This window comes from Chrysemys picta, chromosome 11 (genome assembly GCF_011386835.1).
Source record: "Chrysemys picta bellii isolate R12L10 chromosome 11, ASM1138683v2, whole genome shotgun sequence".
Lineage (NCBI taxonomy): Eukaryota > Metazoa > Chordata > Testudines > Emydidae > Chrysemys > Chrysemys picta.
The window spans coordinates 59877336-59895194 of NC_088801.1; the positions used below are offsets into that span (position 1 = coordinate 59877336).

Here is a 17859-nt window from a genome sequence, read left to right on the forward strand (position 1 = left end):
TTCTTTAAATCCTGCTTTATTTACAAAATTTATTTTTTCCAGACCTGGGAGCTCCTCTTTTCACTATCTTCCTTTAGGATCTGGTGTTTCACTGCAGGAAAGGTCAGGGCTTCTGGGAGTTACTATCGGTCAGGAGGAAACTGAAATCTGTTCCAGGCTGGTGTTCAGTTGGTTTCTCACCTCTGGAACGAAGACAAGAACCATGCTGTAAACTTGGCAGTCAAAGTACAAAGGTGAACAGTCTATTTTGCTTCCTTTTACTATCAGATCTGGGTCCTGGAAGCTATGTGGAACTCTTGGGCTACCTGCTATTAGGTATTGAACCTTATGGCCTAGTCCTTCACCATTACTCCAATCCATAGTTTTTCCTCATGTGACTAAGAACTACAGGTTTAGGCTTTTAGGACTCAGTCTGACACCCATTACCATCCAATAAGTGACGACTGCTATGTCTACAGTGTAGCTGGGAGGGAGTCTCCCAGCCTGGGGAAGGCCACCACAAGCTAGCGTGCTAGAAGTAGCAATGTGAACATTACAGCTTGCACTCTCAACCTGCCCAAGATGGAATGGGCACACTGCTATTTTTAGCACCCCAGCTTGAGCTGCACTGGAGATGTACCCTATGGGATCAGGCCCTGAACTAGTAAGGCTGATATACCAGTACACAGCTGCAACTCATTTTTGAAAGGGCACGCGGTAGCCCAGTAAGTGTGAATGGGTGCAACACCCCACAAGGGTGCAGTTACAATCATCCTTTCTGCTGTTGAAGAAAAACACAAGCTTTGATTAAAAGCTAAACAGAATTGAATACCTCAAAAACAGCCTTGCTCCAGTTACTCCTTGCAGGGTGGCTTTGTCTCCTTCCACTAGTAACATTGCTCCTTCGCGCAAACCCTGAATTGACAAGAAATAAAACCCTAAGCTGTCACTTGAGCTCCAAAACGAGAGATCCGAGTTAACTGGGAATTCTTAATTTAACTGGGAATTTATCACTTTGAGGATTGACAGGTTCTTGTCCCAAGACCCAGTATTATTCAAATTATTATATAGTTGAGAATCTCGATGTGCACAGTTGCAACACTCACACTATAGGAACTCTTCTGTATTTACAAGTATTGTTAATAAATTTAGCACAGTCACAAACACTAACTCAGTAAGGTAGATAGCGATAATACAAAAAGTATCTCTGGTTGAGCATCTAACCACAAGTTACCTTAAGGGTTATTTTATTTCAGCTCGCTTAAAGCATTTGACTCATCTCTGGCAACCTGGTGTTTATTTTAACTAGTAGTTCTCACAGTGAAGAGTACGGTCTCAGATGGGCAATCCCCAAGATGCATTATTTGGGCACAGACAGCAATTACTGCCTATATGCTGACTCCATCACCTGTGCCTAATAAGGATGGCACTTCAAAGATGATAGCACTAGGACAAAGTAGGTAAATCATAGCTAGTGTTGTGAGGATGATTTCACTTTCTACAATCAGTTCACTGTGTCTTTAAAACATGTGAAGGGGAAATAAAATGGTTCCTTGGGATCCTTCATTAGCTTTAACTACCATCATTCTCAAAGTCTAGTTTGTCAAGATTGCCATACAGCAACCAATGAAGTCTGTTAGAAACCACAACTAGGTATTTCTCAGACAGCAGGGATTGGGCATGCTGGCTAGGATGGAAAACCTCTGAATGCTGACCACCTACACAGCAGTGTGTTGTCATGACAAGTGTTTAGTGATAAAGATGCTTTGCCCCCAGCTCTGGCCTCAGCTCCTCTCCGTCCCCTATTCTGCCTCTAGCCCCAGTTCTGCCATCAGCCTAAGCTCCTCTGCTGAGCCAACTGTGCTGTAATGGAGGGGGGCATGGACAGATTCCATTACTGGTAAGAGGAGTGTGACAGGTAGAGTTTGGGCACCACTGCTCTACTCTCTGCAGCCAGAGGCAGATGGAGGCAGTGCTGCATACAGGGTCTTTCTTGCATAGAACAAGAGGCCTTGAATATACAGGATGCAGATTAGAGCAACTTGAACAAGGTTGAAGCTAGCAGTGAAACGTCTCCATGGTAGAAGATGGACAGAAAAGCCTTACAATACTATGGGAAAGATTAAGACATCTAAAATTCAATACCTGATTGGAGAGGGTGCATTCATATGACTTGAGTTCTGGAGATGAGAGTTTGAGTGGGATGTATTACTCACCAGAACTGGAGGGGTGTTTGGTTCCTCATGATACTGAAGTATCCTCTCCGCACGAGTCTCCTGGAATAGCAGGATCTAGTGTGAGTCCAGGTTTAAGTAATTTCTGCTATAGGAGTACTTAGAAATTAGAACCTTCTAGCTAAATATCACAAAGCACTTCAAGAAATGTTAACTTGATAATGTTTCCTAATGCTCCTACGAGGTAGGCAAGTATCATTCCCAACTGAAAAACTTCATTTGCTTGAAGCTTATGGGTGTAATATTGGCCATACTGAAGTCAATGGCAAGATTCCCACTGACTTCACTGGGGCCAGGAGTTCACCCTGTATCTCAAATACTAACCATTTGTTAAAATGTTGCAAATAAAAAAAATCTAAATTTGGAAACCCAGAAAGGTTCCACTTCAATTTATTTTAAGGTTAAGGAACTATTTGATTAAATATTGCTCTGTCCCTCATACTGCTGGAGGTAGTTCTGTAAGTAATTTCTGAATGAAGGAGAAAGGGGACAAGGTTTCCACCATGAACTAGCTACATATTTCTCCTTAATAGAAATGACATTTAAAGCCCTAATCAGGTTTCCTTGGCAGAGAACTCTGCCATGTAACCACGTGCCCTTGGAGTTGTTGGTGAGCCAAGTGACAGAAATAAGCAAGCGTAAAGAAGGGATAGAAGGACACAGAGGGAAAGAAGAAAGCCAGAAGGATTTATGAAAAGGTCAGAGAAACACAAAGGGCAGAGACAAGCATTTATATCCCACACAGCTTTGCCCCCTAGAAGTTCTGCAGAAAATTGAGCAGTAAGAAATACTAACTGTTAGCTTGCCTCTAGAGCAGCAGACAGTTTTTTTCTCCCTGCAAAACTGATTTAAGTGTACCTGTACATCCATATCTTAAAACAGACCTACATTTAAAAAGTTTGGGTCCGGGTCCTCCATTTCTCCATGGTTCTGAGATGGAGAGTATCTTTTATTGTCTCCAAGAAACTGCCTGTGTGCGGACAGATACCATCCTTGTAAATAAAAGGCTGAAGTACTTTGTATCATAGGAGCAAAATTCCCTGGAATTGTGCTCTTAGGAGTTAACTAGTTGCAAATTATAGGTGGTTTGTTCAGCTATTACAATTTAAATTATCCTAGCTTCTTACTGAGTAGACCTAAATTCACAGCTCTGCACCTTAGTCTATGTATATGGACTCTATATTTGATGTAATATTTTCTCCTCTGAATTCCATTTACAATCTGTGCTCACTTCAGCAATAAACCTTAAGTTCTCAGATAAAGTGCCTTGGGGTGGGTGTAGTAATTTCCATATCCCTTACAGGTTCCATAAACCAGGGGTTCTTAGATGACTTTTGCTCCACCGTGACCTGAAAGTCTCAAAAGCAAACTCTTGTAGATGTGTATAAAGCCTCAAGACATTTCTAGATGGAATGTCACAGTGGACCAGAAAGTTAGACAGTCTCTAGTGAAAGTTTTCCTAATGCTGCAGATATCGTTATTCAAGTTTTTTTTTAAGTTTGCCCTTTAGTATTTTCCCTTGCCCACCTAAGCAGTACATGCCAGCAGTAATATTAACTGTATTAGTCATCAAAAGGCCTGAGTTAGCCATCAAAATTTGTTCCACCTCAGTAATACTGTTGCCAAGTAACCTTCCCATTCCCAAGGAAAACCTTCCAAGAGGAGGCTAGCAGTAACAAAGGTTCCTTTGCTTCATTTACATTTCAAACAACTCCAGCAGGCAGCTGCTAGACAGCAGCAAACTTTACAAGTCACAGCATATGCATATTGTACTCAGACTTTAGTGTACTAGCTCTGCAGCTGGCGGAGAGGTACTTTACTTACACCCATGTGAGTGCTGTTAACATCTGGATCCAAGTAGTGGGGGTTGATGTTAAAAGGAACCAATCCAAGGGCCTGCAGAGAAGGTGGGTACACGATTGGCATGTCATTGGTTGTGTTGATGCTGATAGTAGCTACGTTAGTTCCTGCACTGGACCCCATGTATGGAATTCCATCCTGGAAGATAAAGCAGCACTGTAATAGGAAAGGTTATTGCTGCAAGAAACTTAGTTCTTGATGCCAGAGATGAGACTGATGCCTTTTGAAACTGTTGGAGAGAAGGGATGTAAAAAGTAAGGTAAAAAAATTGGTGAAGTCAAACTCCCCAACTATAATATCTTTAATGCTAGATGGGGGAAGTTGAGGTGAAGTAACTGCCTCAAAATTACATACTCTGAGGCAGAGCTGAAACTGAATCCAGATAAACTCAATCCTGTGCCTTAACGTGTCAAACTCTGTAGGGAAATGATAGTGCACATGTTCTGACAATACTCACTGGTGAGAAAACATGCATATTCTTTTAGACAACATTATGCTTATGTTATTTCAGGGTTATTTACCAAGCATGTCTCGGGGTTGTTTCTGTTGGCAGCACAGCAAGTGTCTGCCTGTTATATTTTTATGAATTCATTTTCATCCTGTTCAAAATAGCCTAAACTTTTGGTGCCGCTGGTGCTTTTGGAGGCTAAGACCTTTTTGCCCCAAGACTTCGAACCCTAAACACAGGTAAGGGCCAGATCCTCTGGTGGTGTAAATCTGCAAAGTTCCAGTGAAGTCCGTGAAGATGCATCAATCTAAACAACCTGTGAGCTGAGTGCTGCAATCCTAACCATACCGTCTGAAGTTAATATTGTTATAATGCAAGTACAGAATTTGAGATACGTTCATTATTGAAGGGCTCTGCTGGAAAAATGTTTCATGCTGGTTTGAAAGGAGAAAAGTGGTTACTGTGTACTGGTTTTTAAATCACTACTTTACTTAGGACCATATCTTTGAAAGTATATAAGCTCCCAATCAGACTGATTTCAAATGGGAGTTAGGCACCTAAATACCTTTACAAATCTGGCCTTTGATTCACAGAAATAGGTGTACAAAATTGCTGAGAACGTCAAGGTTTTCACAACTAAAGCCTGGTTCTCCTTTTGATAGTCAGAGTGCTGAGTCCCTGCCTAGATAGCAGTAAAAAGCTCTTTTCAAAAGGCCACATCTTTCCGTTTCTTACAGTTCCAGTCAGCTTTGTCACATCAACAGCATCTAGTTTGGGGTGTTGATTCATCCCTTCCCTTTGAAAGTGTCATCAAGAAGACAGGCCAGCAGCTGGGTCTCACGTTCCCCCGAATGCCAATTCTGAGTTTGTGTTGGCTCCCAACTGGCTCCTCAGTTCCTCCAGACTCCAAGACAACAGGGAACAACGCCACCCTCCTCTTCACATTTGGGAAGAGCAATGTCCAAGTTTTCTTATCAATACTACTGCTCTGCATGGACAGAATATCTGTATTCCACCCAGGAAGGAAAGAATTGAGTTCATTTGTGCCCAGAGATGTTAGCTAATGTGGGCTAAGTGTGCCACCCAAGATGGGTTACCAAAAGTACCAGCAAGGGGAGGGTGCCAATAATTCAGAGAAGAGTCAAGCTACCAACTTCACACTGAAGTGAAGTAGCTCTGAAGGTAAAAAGGAATAGTTCAAGGGAGCTTATGCCACCAGACCAATGCAAGGCACGGAGAATGTTAGACCTTTTAAAACAGCTCCTTGTTCTAACAAGGACCTGGTGTGGGGTGTCAGGAATTTTCTTAACAGCAAGAGCTTGGTGTAGGAAGCATTCTGATGAGGCTATTTGGATCAACATAATGCCATAGCTCATATCTGCCATCACCTAGGCTCCATCTGTGTGGACTGCAGTAAACCACCCCAAATAGTGTGGAAACCTGTAGCTTCTTCCTGCATGTCTTCAGTAGAGATGTTAAATGTACCTCAAATGTACTAGAAGCTGTGCAGCATCAGAGATCAATTGACCGATCCAAGTGATTTGCTAGGTAGCTATTTTTGCTGGGTTTAAAGCAGTTGCTCAATTACTCTAAGACACATCATTTATATGGACCAAGTCAGCAGTATTTGATAAGAGCTCTTTTGATAAAAGCCCTCTTTTCAATTTGGTAGCTCCTTCAGGCCTTACTTTTTGTAACTTTTATTACACCTAAGGATAAAATCTTCTGCAATGGTATGTGCCATACACTGTTGTGCAATTTGTAGAGCCAGCTGAAGGAGGTTAGTGTTGACACTCCTCATCATCTTCCATATGCATCACAATATCTAGATTGGCTGAACATCAAGGGTAGCAAGGTGTTGCAGTCCACCTTCCAATTTCTAACTGTGCCTCTCCACCACCACGTTTGACAGTCTGCATTGCTGTCCCACCGTCATACTGTGAAGAGTGGGCTTAGCTAAACTTATGCAGTGTGGCAGCCACTCCGGCCATTTCAATCAGCAGCCGCTTAAACCTAATCCAAGATTAGCATCCCAGGTTGCAAACAAGTGGATGTAAGGGAGACATTTCTACTGCCTTCTTGTGGCATCCCCTGTGAGTAGCATAAAGCAAAATGAAAGTAGACAAAATGCAGAACGTAGGCACGTTGCCAACTGTCCTTTTCAACCCTGATTCATCTTTCAGAGTTGTCCTTATGACTCTCAAAACCAGAATGGAGAACCACCAAAGACATATGCACCAGTCCCATGAGGCTCAGAAATACTCTTGCCAATTATGGCCAACACTCCTGATATTCCAGTTTAGTGACATCTCAGCATGGGCTATGTACATGGGTAGAATCTTAGGACTGGAAGGGACCTCAAGAGGTCTTCTAGTCCAGTCCCCTGCACTCAAGGCAGGACTAAGTATTATCTAAACCAGGTGTGGCCAAACTATGGCTCGTGAGCCACATGCAGCTCTTGCAGTTAGAGTGCAGCTCATGGAGGCCCCCCCCCCCACACACACACACATTCTCCACCTACCAGACTTGGGGGGGGGGGGGGGGAAGCTTGGGGCTTCTGACCTCCAGCAGGGTGGTGGGACTAGGTACTTCTGCCTTGCAGGGATGGGAGGGTCTAAGGGCTTTAGCCCCGCAGAGGGTGTCAGGGCAGAAGTCACACAGCCCTGCAGGTGCCGGCCCGTGAGGGAGATTCTGCATGTCTTGCGGCTCTCGAACTTCTGAAGACTATATGTGGCTCAGAGGGTCAGTAAGTTTGGCCACTCCTGATCTAAACCATCCCTGACAGGTGTTTGTCTAACCTGCTCTTAAGAAATTTCCAGTGATGGAAGATAGAGATTCCACAACCTCCCTAGGCAATTTTTTCCAGTGCTTAACCACCCTGACGGGAAGTTTTTCCTAATGTCCAACCTAAACCACCCTTGCTGCAAGTTAAGCTTGTTGCTTCTTTTCCTATCCTCAGAGGTTAAAGAGAACAATTTTTCACCTGTCTCCTTGTAACAACCTTTTATGTACTTGAAAACTGTTATCATGTCCCCCCTCAGTCTTCTCTTCTCCAGACTAAACAATCCCAATTTTTTCAATTTTCCCGCATAGGTTCTGGCAACTTGCTGCATACTCACATACTGCATCCGTCTAATACGAGGAACTAGTTGGGTACAACAGGGCCTGCCTCAGTGGTATCTCCTTGTGGCCCAAAGAGGCACTACTCACCCTGTTGCAGGGTCTCTGACAGCCGGCTGCTGCCTTTCACAGGGGCTAGGGCCATGGCGCTTTGGCCCTCTGGCTAAGGCACACTTGAGTCCCGCCTCTTATGGGGTATTAAAATCCAAAAATAAAGGAATACCATAAACTTAAAACCATGGTTGTCTGAGGAGTCTTCAGCCGGACCCAGCCCTTCTACTCAGGGCTTGTCTTCATGCAGCCAGTCCTTTTAGTCAGTTGGTCTTCCTGGACCTGGTCAACCCATCCAGGCAGTGTTTGAGAAATCTTGCATTACAAAGACTAATCTGAAGTCAGAGATGAAACACTTATGTTACTTCATGGGAGAAGAGTTCCTTGATGTTCTTTTGCTGCTGAGACGCCTGAGTCCATGCACCCAAGCATAGCTAAGAGAGCTGGAGGACTTGAGGGATTGGTACTAAGATACAGAGTCTCACTTCTGGGGCACTGGCTTGAATCTAAAGTACATGTAGCTGGAACCTACTCTACACTATATGTGGGCTTGGCAGAAGTCAGTTTTTATTTTTAATCATTTCTATAGATATCAATTTTAAGCATTTTCAATTTAAATGTTCAGTTGCACAAAATTATGGGTTTTGAGTATTTTTCAATTTGTATCTATTTACATTTTCATAGTTGCAGGAGATTAGAGGGGTCAGAAAATATTTAATAACAGACGTTGAAATTCAAAAAGTTAAAGCTTTATAACCATTAAACACAGTATCATCATGTCAAAAATGTACAAAATAAACAACCTTAAATCACACAAACAAGTTCTCAAGCATTTCTTACTTTGCATATCTGTACATTTTGATGATTAATTTTTTGTTGGTTTATGTGTGTATGGTGAAATGGATGTTTATTGATAAAGCTAATCCTTCTAAGTCAAATTACATGTGAAAGGAGTGGTTGTTTCAATTGTGTTTATAGTGGACAAGATGGATACCTGACCTTTAAGTGTCTCTCTCCTGCTATCTGTACCCTGAGCCAGTCCATCTCTTCTTTCTACCCACATGAGTCTCTTAAAGGAGAGATCATAGGCGCCAACTTTCTCGGCGCCGGTGGGTGTCCACGCCCCTGGTCCCACCCCATCCCTGCCCCCATTCCAACCCCATCCCCAAAGTCCCCGCCCTAACTCCACCCCCATTGGATCCCTGCCCCGGCCCCACCTCTTCCCCCAGCATGTCGTGTCCCCCGTCCGCCCCGCGAATCAGCTGTGTCACCGCGCAAGCTCTGGGAGGGAGGGGGGAGAAGCAGGACGCGGTAGCCCGCACAAGAGAGGAGGCGGAGGCAAGCTGGAGTAGGGGGGCGGGGCAGGGCCACGGGGAGCTGCTGGTGGGTGCTACGTACCCACCAATTTTTTTCCGTGGGTGCTCTAAACCCAGAGCATCCACGGAGTCGGCGCCTATGGGAGAGATAATGGTTGATTTAACTCAAGTATGGGGATAGTGGTTTCTCCTTGGGAGAAACATATGGCAGCTATTACTAGATTACAGCATGAATTACTACATTTTGTTGAGTGGCCATGAGACTGCAGTTGAAGATATGGACATCAATAAAATGTAAGGCCACAAGGGATCATTATGATCATTAGTCTGGCTGCTTGTATAACACAGGACATAACATTTCACCCAGTAATTCCTGCATAAAGCCTCAAGGGTTGAATCATAGTATTCTAAAGTGTAGCAACCATATATAAGCAATTAAAAAAGCTTCTCCAAACACTAAGGAATACAAGCTGAACAATATCCATCCATGCCCTTTGTAATTTAGTTTGTGAATCATTTAGGTTACCTCAAGAACTCTTTTCCTGATCTCTTGGAGCAGACTGTTGTCATAAAGAGCTTTCAAGAGCCGAAATGTGTTTCCACCACCTGCAGGAAAACAGTGTAGCTTTGCCTTATTTCAGACTAAGAATTGCCAGATTAGAAGACCCCAATGGGCCATCTAGTTGGTATCCTGCCTGCAGCAGTAGGTAAAGCCAGCTGCTTCAAAGGAATACTGACCTCAGATGAGGATCAGTTTATGCCCTAGAGAATCTCGGTCACATTTACCCCAGCTAATGTACTTGAAGATACCAGTCTAATATGCACGAGTAAAGTTTTTAAATCCTATACACAATCCTATACTATAGCGATGTGATCTCATTCCAGTTTTTAGGAAGATTTGATATCTGAGAAAGAATGGATGAATCCAAAACTCAATCTTCTGTTTATTCAAACTACAGATGATAATTCCTTCCTACGCTGACACAGAATTTAGAGAAGGCGGCAAGAATCGGATCTAACTGGTAGGAACTTGACAATCTGAGAAGTGTCTTTATTAACGCTTGGTGAATTTAGCGGGCTCAGTGCTGTGACTACAACTAGATTCCCTACTGGCAAATTGATTCCAATGCAGCAACTGCACTTACTCCTCTGGACCGTCATCATTAGAAGAAGTTTATTAATGTCTGTACAAGAAACAGACTCGACCCTCTTAGTCAAGGTTCATGCTTTGACTACACCTTGTGCACTTATGGAGAGCAAGAACATTTTCGGAAGCGTTTACAAATAAATTGAAAACTAGGTCTTGTAGCCTGATCCATAGATTAGGTATTAATTATATTGATTAATTATATTAAGAATCCTCAGTTAACACTTTGAGGATAGACAGGTTCTTGTCCCAAGCTCAGCCCCAGTATTATTCAGACTATGATATGGTTGGGAACTCTTCTATATTTACAAATAGTTTATTAATACATTTAGCACAGTCAAACCCTCCAACTCAGTAACGTAGATACAGAAAGTACATTTGAGTATCCATGCTTGCTACATCCCTTGCAGAACAACCTGAAATGTTAGCCGTTATCTTCCTCCTCATCACCAGTGGCCATCATTCTGACACATCCCTGGGGCAGTGGGAGAGAGATGTAGCCCACAGGCTGGGAGGTAACTTTTACAATAGGTTACGCTGACATCATTGTGTCTAATGTATATTCAGTAGGGGTTTCTCCACTCTTCCGTATTTGTATTTCCTCATCCCTACTAATGTTGAGGTGTCCTTCTTATATAAAAGTTAGTATATTAACCATTTCAATTTATTATCATAAGTGTCAATTCGTTGCCATGGCACTCTTGTGGTTGGATGTTCTTTCCAAAGCTTTCCAAAAGATGGTGTTTAGCTCATGTTTCTGTGGGTGGCTGATGTCAATATTGACAAAATTCTCCTTAGTCTTTCCAGTTCCCCAAAATTTAGGGGTTACTCTCGGATCGTTTATCTGTGCCAAAGTTCATAGGCCTCAAGCCTCAGCTAACTGTTGAAGCCAATGTCTTAAAGGATACAAGCCTGTCAGTTTGCTGTATTAGTGCTGAATATAATAAAGGCAAGGCAGAGAATATAATAAAGACAAGCTAGTCTTATGGGCTACAGTCTAAAGTTATGCTCAGCAACGGTTGGTGTAGACAGATACAGTACCTGAACGCCAGAAGAATTCAAGTCACATTATTATTTCTGCCTCCATCAAATGGGGAAACAGCCTGGATTCTCTTGGTTTTTTTAAATCAGGATATCTCCATTAATCAATATTATCTCCTACAACTAGAAGGGACCCAGAAAGGTCATTGAGTCCAGCCCCCTGCCTTCACTAGCAGTGACCAAGTACTGATTTTTGCCCCAGATCCCTAAGTGGCCCCCTCAAGGATTGAGCTCACAACCCTGGGTTTAGCAGGCCAATGCTCAAACCACTGAGCTATCCCTCCCCCCCCAAGGTTCTGTTACTAACCTTTTTTGTTCTGCCTTTGCCTCAAGTGTATTTTTAGTTTAGATGTCAAATCCAAGCCATGACAGTGTAGTATGTTGTTAGGAGGGCCAATCAGAGTTTAGACCTAAATTATAGGGGTTTCTCAATATAATTGATTCTCTTTAAAATTGAGAGATCCTGAGACAGACATCAAACCCTTATAGAATTTTTGTATTCCCAACATTTCAGCATTCCACTAGTGAATGAGACCCTGAAACAGATGTCAGTTTTCATTGTTCAGATGCAATATGATACACAACAGTATAAACAGTGAAATGTCTAAGTCTCTGCAAGATCAGGTCTTAACATGTAGCCCCCACCCCAATATACACTCCTAATCTTAACTAGAAGGGAACTCCTAATTGCCACTGTGAACTAGAAATGTTTTCTTATCTGAGTTGTTTTTAATGACCAGCCCTCTTGGACAGAATCAAGTCCTTCAGTCCCGTTTCTCCTATATAAGTGTTGTGTGAGACTGCACTAATTTTTCCATGTTATACTTAAGGGGGGAAAAGGTCCAAAAACTAACACTTACCAATAAATATTGCTTCAGATTTCCTTACAGCTGCTACAGGATCTGAAGATTCATGAATACTGTCTAACCCATATCCTACAAGAAAACATTTGTTTATCTACCTTTGCCATTTCTATTTAAATAAAGATATGAGATAAGTCGCACCTATTTTCCAAAACCCCTTACAAGAAGCTACTAAGGAAACATAGCAGCCAGAGGTTGAGATGCAAAGTACTGTCATACAGTACAAGCTGGCTAGGAGACAGAAGATAGGAGGAGAAGGTCAATTTCAGGCTGGCAAAAGGTTAAGAGGTATGTGCACCACAGGATTATTATAGCAATGGTGGTGTTAATTAGATTTATGGGTGAACTGGAAAAAGAGATTAAAAGGAAGCTGGCAAAGTTTAAAGATGAATAGGCAAAACTATTCATGCTAAGCAGGATGAGGGAGAATGTGGAAATTACTAGAGAGCCCTAACAGACACAGGATTGGCCAATACAGTGCAAAATGCAAGGCAAGGAATAATTTGCACTATTCAGACAAACACACAAAGGAATGAATAAATGAACTATTCATATTACATTGTTGAGGTTTCGGTTATCTGGAGCCACACAGGAAAGTGGCCTGTTAGGTGTCATTGTGGACAGTTCAAAGATAACATCTGCTCTTATCTGTTGAGGGGGGATTTTGTTTTATTTTTGAAGAGCAGAATTGTTTAACTAGATTTTGTACACCAGTTAGACAGATATAGAAGTCATGCAACAGCCTCTATTCCTTGATACTGGCCACTTGAAAAAGCTAGCATGTCTATTCACCAGAAAAAACCCACAGAACTAAAGTTCATGCAAAATATTTTAATAAGTCACCATGTTGATATCCCCCTACAGAAACTCCAGCTCCATAAGCAGGATGCTGTCTTACCTAAACTTTCAAACTTCTCTCTTGCAGTCTTGGCATAGGCATCTCGATCATGAAGAGCGTAGGGAATAAACAAAACTCTCTTCACCTTCCTAGGAAAGACAGATAACATGATCACAATTTGGGCAAACAGTTTGGTCTTCATCAGCTTTGTTATATGGGCGTAACTAGTTGTAACAGCAGATCCAAAGTTTAACCTACTTGGTTTCTCTCTCTCTCCACTACCCCCATTTAAACTTTCCTTGTGACCTAACAAGTTGGAGTTAAATGCAGAGATCACAAGTGGTGATGAAAGCTTCATATTGCTGAGTGGACATAAAGTTGCATGCTAACGGGGGTGAAAGGGAAGGGCTGCTTTTCCTGATACAACCAAGAAGAGGTTTTAAGAAGGCCTAAGATAAAGTAGCCTTCCTCTTCCTTCCTTTTATTTTAAAAAAGAAACTGTTTGCTTTTCCTACTTTTCCATCCACAACATCTGATTTCCAAAGCCCTGAACGTCACCAAACCTTCAGTGACAATGCTGATAATGAGTACCAACAATCTTTTTAAAATGAATAAAGTTCAGGCTATGACTAACTTATGCCTGCTGTGTGACACTCCCATTTTATCAGCCTGTGTTCAGCCCTACAAATTTCGCTTAAAACTAAACACTGCAGCATTGTTTCTCAGCATACCAGTCTCTTGTCCCGTTCTACATATGTCCCTAGAAGGGCCCCAGTCTCAATGCAACACCATTGTCTATACCAGGAATCCAGCTGTGTCTCATGGTCCAGGCAGCCCTTCCACCTAGCGCACTAGCCTCCCCGCCCCATACTCTCACACACACACACACACACACTCTACAGCACATTGTTTGATATGTCTGCTTAAAATGTAACCACTATGTTCTCTTCGCTAGAGCAGCCAAGACTGAGCTACACCATTATGAAGTGCACGGGGCAGCACACCTCGTCAGTGCTTAGCAGACAGAGACAGGCGGCTGCCATGAGTTTACACCCTAAAACTACCCAAGGGATCTGGGCAACCCCATTCCCATTTAAATGATCGGGAACTGGGCACCCAAGCACCAGCGGCAGCTTTGAAAAGCGCCAGCGTTGGTGTACAACTGGAAGGTGCTGCTGGTTGTCTGGGCACAGTGCTAAAGAGGAGGCAGCACTGGAAGCCCTGCCCGGGGGTCTCGCAGAAGGGAAGCACTGCAGAGTAGGCACAGACTCTCCACTTGGGCCGCTGGCCCAGGCCAGCGCACGCGCCTCCCTCCAGCTCTTGGTGGGCATCAGCAGGTGCCGCGCCCAAAGACGAGGCCAGCACTTGGGGGCACAAGCTGCTCCCTGGCTCTGCACACGCCACAGGCGCTAGCCCAGTGGGGTAGCGGAGTCTGGCTGAAGGCTTGTCCGGGCAGTGCCCTGGCACAATGAGTCACGAGAGCAGAGCCGCCATCTAGGGGTGACCAGATGTCCCGATTTTATAGGGACAGTCCCGATTTTTGGGTCTTTTTCTTATATAGGCTCCTATTACCCCCCACCCCCATCCCGATTTTTCACACTTGCTGTCTGGTCATCCTATGCAGCCTCCCCAGGCGGGGTCGCCGGGCGCTGGCACCTACTGCCCGAAGAAGCTCCTGACTTGCTGCTCGCAGTGGCCCAGGTACCCTCCGCCGCGCAGGGTGGAGTTGGACACCAGCAGCAGCCGCCGGGGGGGCCCCATCAGCGCAGGCGGGTGTAAAGCGCCGCTGAGCAGGGCGGAAGCCAGCGCGCGGTCCTGCCCCTGACCTCGGCCCCGCCCCTCGGAGCTCTGCGGCTCTCAGCGCCGCCGAGTCCGGCCCGGGCTGCTGCGGGGAGGGGCCTGGAGGGAACCGGGGGGGCACCACGCCGGGCTCGATTGCTCTGGTCTGTTCGGCCAGGCCGCCTAGTTGCCAATCGACCTGTGCGGGGACGTGGAGAGCCCCTGGAGCAGCGCGCACGGCCTGGGCCATGCTGGACTTCGCGATCTTCGCCGTTACCTTCCTGCTCATCCTGGTGGGGGCCGTGCTCTACCTGTACCCGGTAACTGCCACGGGGGGGGCGCGTGTTCTACCCGGACCCGGTCACTGCCGGGGGGGGGCGCGTGTTCTACCCGGACCCGGTCACTGCCACGGGGGGAGGGGGCGGGGCGCGTTCTACCCGGACCCGGTAACTGCCACGGGGGGAGGGGGCGGGGCGCGTTCTACCCGCCCCCGGTAACTGCCACGGGGCGGGGCGCGCTGTACCCGGACACTGCCACGGGGGCTGTGCTCTATCCTTGTTGATATTTAAACAAAATAGGGTTTTTCACTGCAAATGTGGCATCACAGTTTGACAAGCGCTGATTTTTTCCCCTCAGTTTATTAACTGGAGATGCTTAAGCAAACTGCTGGTTTTTGCTTAGTACCAGTGTTTTGCCTTTATAACAGAACTGTATGGGACAGGCATTCTTGATAATGTTGAGATTGCACTAGGAATTGTGTTAGTTAAAAACAGCGTTTCTGCAGGTTGCGTGATAATAGTGGCTATTTTAGACAAAAAGTTTTCGGTGATGGAAGGTATTCCCAAAAAACATTTTTCTGATTTTAAAAAAAGGATTCTCTCACCCTGTTTTTAACAATAGTAAAATTGATAAAACTATGGTCCTAAAAACCTACCATCACTTTGGAGGGGCAAGCGACAAGCTGTTGAGTCACCACTCTGGTGTCCATGTTCAAAAAATGCTATTGGCATTGAATTAAATATGATTTTCCATTAGCTCACCTTAATACATAGGGAGAGTGCAAATCTCTGAAGATTCCCTAATTTCTGTGTGTATTGGGACTATTTAAGGGAGGGGGGGGGGGTTGAACAATTTTGTCCTGTTATAAAATTGTTAATTCAATGAAAGGTTATAAGCCTGCAAACTGGTCTTTTAATCTGATATGAAAAGCTTGAAGCAACAGGCCAATAGATGCTAAAATGTGAATCTTCTGAGGCTGATGCTGAACTTTGAGCATCATTTTCTTTCCTCTTAGGCTTCTAGACAAGCTTCAGGTATCCCAGGGATGACTCCAACAGATGAAAAGTAAGTGGCTTCCTCCTTCGCATTCATTTTAACTGACCTTTGTTGCTGACACTGTTCATATAAGTGTGTTTTTTATTCCTGTTACTCTTCCCTCAGAGATGGGAACTTGCCAGACATTGTAACCAGTGGCAGCCTGCATGAGTTCCTGGTGAATCTGCATGAGAAGTATGGCCCTGTTGTCTCTTTCTGGTTTGGAAGACGCCTTGTGGTCAGCGTGGGGTCCGTTGATCTCCTAAAACAACACATTAATCCCAACAGGACATGTAAGTTTAATTTGCTTTCTCTCAGATTCATTTCTCTGTTCGCTTTTACCCAGGGTTAAATTCTGGCTCCACTGAAGTAAATGAGGGTTTTGCCATTGACTTTGAGGGAGGTAGGATTTCATTCACGGTATTTAAAGGAGTGAAATTCAGCTTGAAACTGAATGAGTGGTGTGAGCTTAAGTCTCTGCTACTGCTTATAGAGATTGCATTTAAATGACAAAACATTGTAACCATCCAGTGGTCTTTATAAAATTAGTTTGGTGATCTTTGTCCACTTCCCAGTGAGCAAGTATTCACATCACAAACCAGCCCTCATTAAACAAAGAGGCCAAAGCCAGAATGGTCATGGAGAATAAGCTACCCAACCTCTCACCTCGATAGGTAGTCCCACCAGGAAAAATGTAGGAAAACCTTAACTGTGAGCTCTGTTACACTGTCTCCCCAGTGAAAATGGAAGCTCCTTCACTTTGGGTCACTTTAAAATAGATTGGACAAAGTAGTGTGGGTTGTACTGTAGGGAAGAGAAGAACCTAGCACTGGGCTAGATGATCTTGCAGGTCTCCTGACTAAATTCTATTTCTTTGTGAAAATAGAATTCTTATGAGCACTAGACTTTGGTGACATGAATGAATTAAAAAGGCAAATATAGCCAAGTCCCCATGTACTCATTGGGAAGCTTGGTGTATGTTCTGCATCAAGGACTCTGAATTCTCTTGCACTCTAAGGCAGCAGGACAGATTCTGTGGTAGTTTCAAATGAATTTTAAAAGGGAAGATTTTAAACATAAGAACGGCCATACTGGGTCAGACCAAAGGTCCATCAAGCCCAGTATCCTTTCCTCTGACAGTGGCCAATGGCAGGTGCCCCAAAGGGAATGAACAGATCAGGTTATCATCAAGTCATCCGTGCCCTTTCAACCAATCCCAGCTTCTGGCAAACAGAGGCTAGCGACACCATTCCTGCCCATTGGCTAATAGCCATTGATGGACCTATCTTCCATGAATCTGTCTAGCTCCCTTTTGAACCCCGTTATAATATTGGCCTTCACAACACCCTCTGGCCAGGAGTTCCAGAGGTGGACAGTGCATTGCGTAATTTTTTTTTATTAAATTAAATTTGAAAATGGATAATACAATTAGTGCAGATATTAAATTTAGCTTATTTTAAGAAGTCCTGTATATTTTATTTTTCTTTGTGTAGCAAAATTCTGTATTGGAAAAAACATTTGATTCATAAAAATTGTCAAGAGGGAAATATCCTACTGGGTTTTTTGGCAGCAGGGTAGGAGGGAAGTGGGGCTTTTGGCACTAGGAAAGGTGTGGCAGGTGTTCTGAGTCAGTAGGAATAAGCACATTGGTTAAATGTTTCTACTTAAAGGATCAGCAGCCAACTAGCTACCCATGGTCATGTTTAAATTGTCATCATTAGGTTTCAAAGTTACCAACTTACTGAGATGAATCGATGCAGTTCACACACCGAGCTAATTTTTCAGGCTCTCTGGAGACTCATAAGGGTCAGGACTTTTGTTTCCCTTTGAAATGAAAGCTTGGATTCCAGATCATGATTCCTTGGCAAA

The 17859-nt window shown here is 44.0% G+C and overlaps 2 protein-coding genes across 9 annotated transcripts in view; one reads left to right on the plus strand and one right to left on the minus strand.

Annotated features, from left to right (window-relative positions):
- On the minus strand, positions 1 to 14965 carry LOC101948906 (alpha-aspartyl dipeptidase-like). Of its 4 annotated transcripts, none has more exons than XM_065560969.1 (8): positions 14502 to 14965; positions 12958 to 13046; positions 12057 to 12131; positions 9535 to 9614; positions 4038 to 4211; positions 2196 to 2255; positions 812 to 894; positions 1 to 182 (listed from the first exon to the last, which is right to left on the minus strand). In XM_065560969.1, the coding sequence occupies exons 1-8, from the start codon at positions 14963 to 14965 to the stop codon at positions 104 to 106; spliced, it is 1104 nt and encodes a 367-aa protein (XP_065417041.1). In that variant the 3' UTR covers positions 1 to 103. The 4 variants fall into 4 exon arrangements, with proteins under 4 accessions (XP_065417041.1, XP_042707691.2, XP_023959809.2 ...); XM_042851757.2 differs by having other exon boundaries at positions 4038 to 4109; positions 14558 to 14696; XM_024104041.3 differs by having other exon boundaries at positions 14558 to 14696.
- Positions 14840 to 17859, plus strand: part of LOC101949166 (cytochrome P450 20A1) — a 21597-nt gene continuing 18577 nt past the window's right edge. For 2 of the 5 annotated variants that reach the window (XR_010591365.1, XM_005306214.5), the window contains exons 1-3: positions 14863 to 14996; positions 15971 to 16020; positions 16117 to 16283. Coding sequence is in view for 4 of the 5 variants with exons in the window: in XM_005306214.5 (XP_005306271.1) it covers positions 14925 to 14996; positions 15971 to 16020; positions 16117 to 16283 (289 nt within the window). In the remaining variant the exon portion in view is untranslated. Of the gene's footprint in view, positions 14997 to 15116; positions 15170 to 15487; positions 15512 to 15970; positions 16021 to 16116; positions 16284 to 17859 lie in introns of those variants that run through there. The other 3 variants (XM_005306215.5, XM_065560966.1, XM_065560968.1) reach the window with 3 other exon arrangements.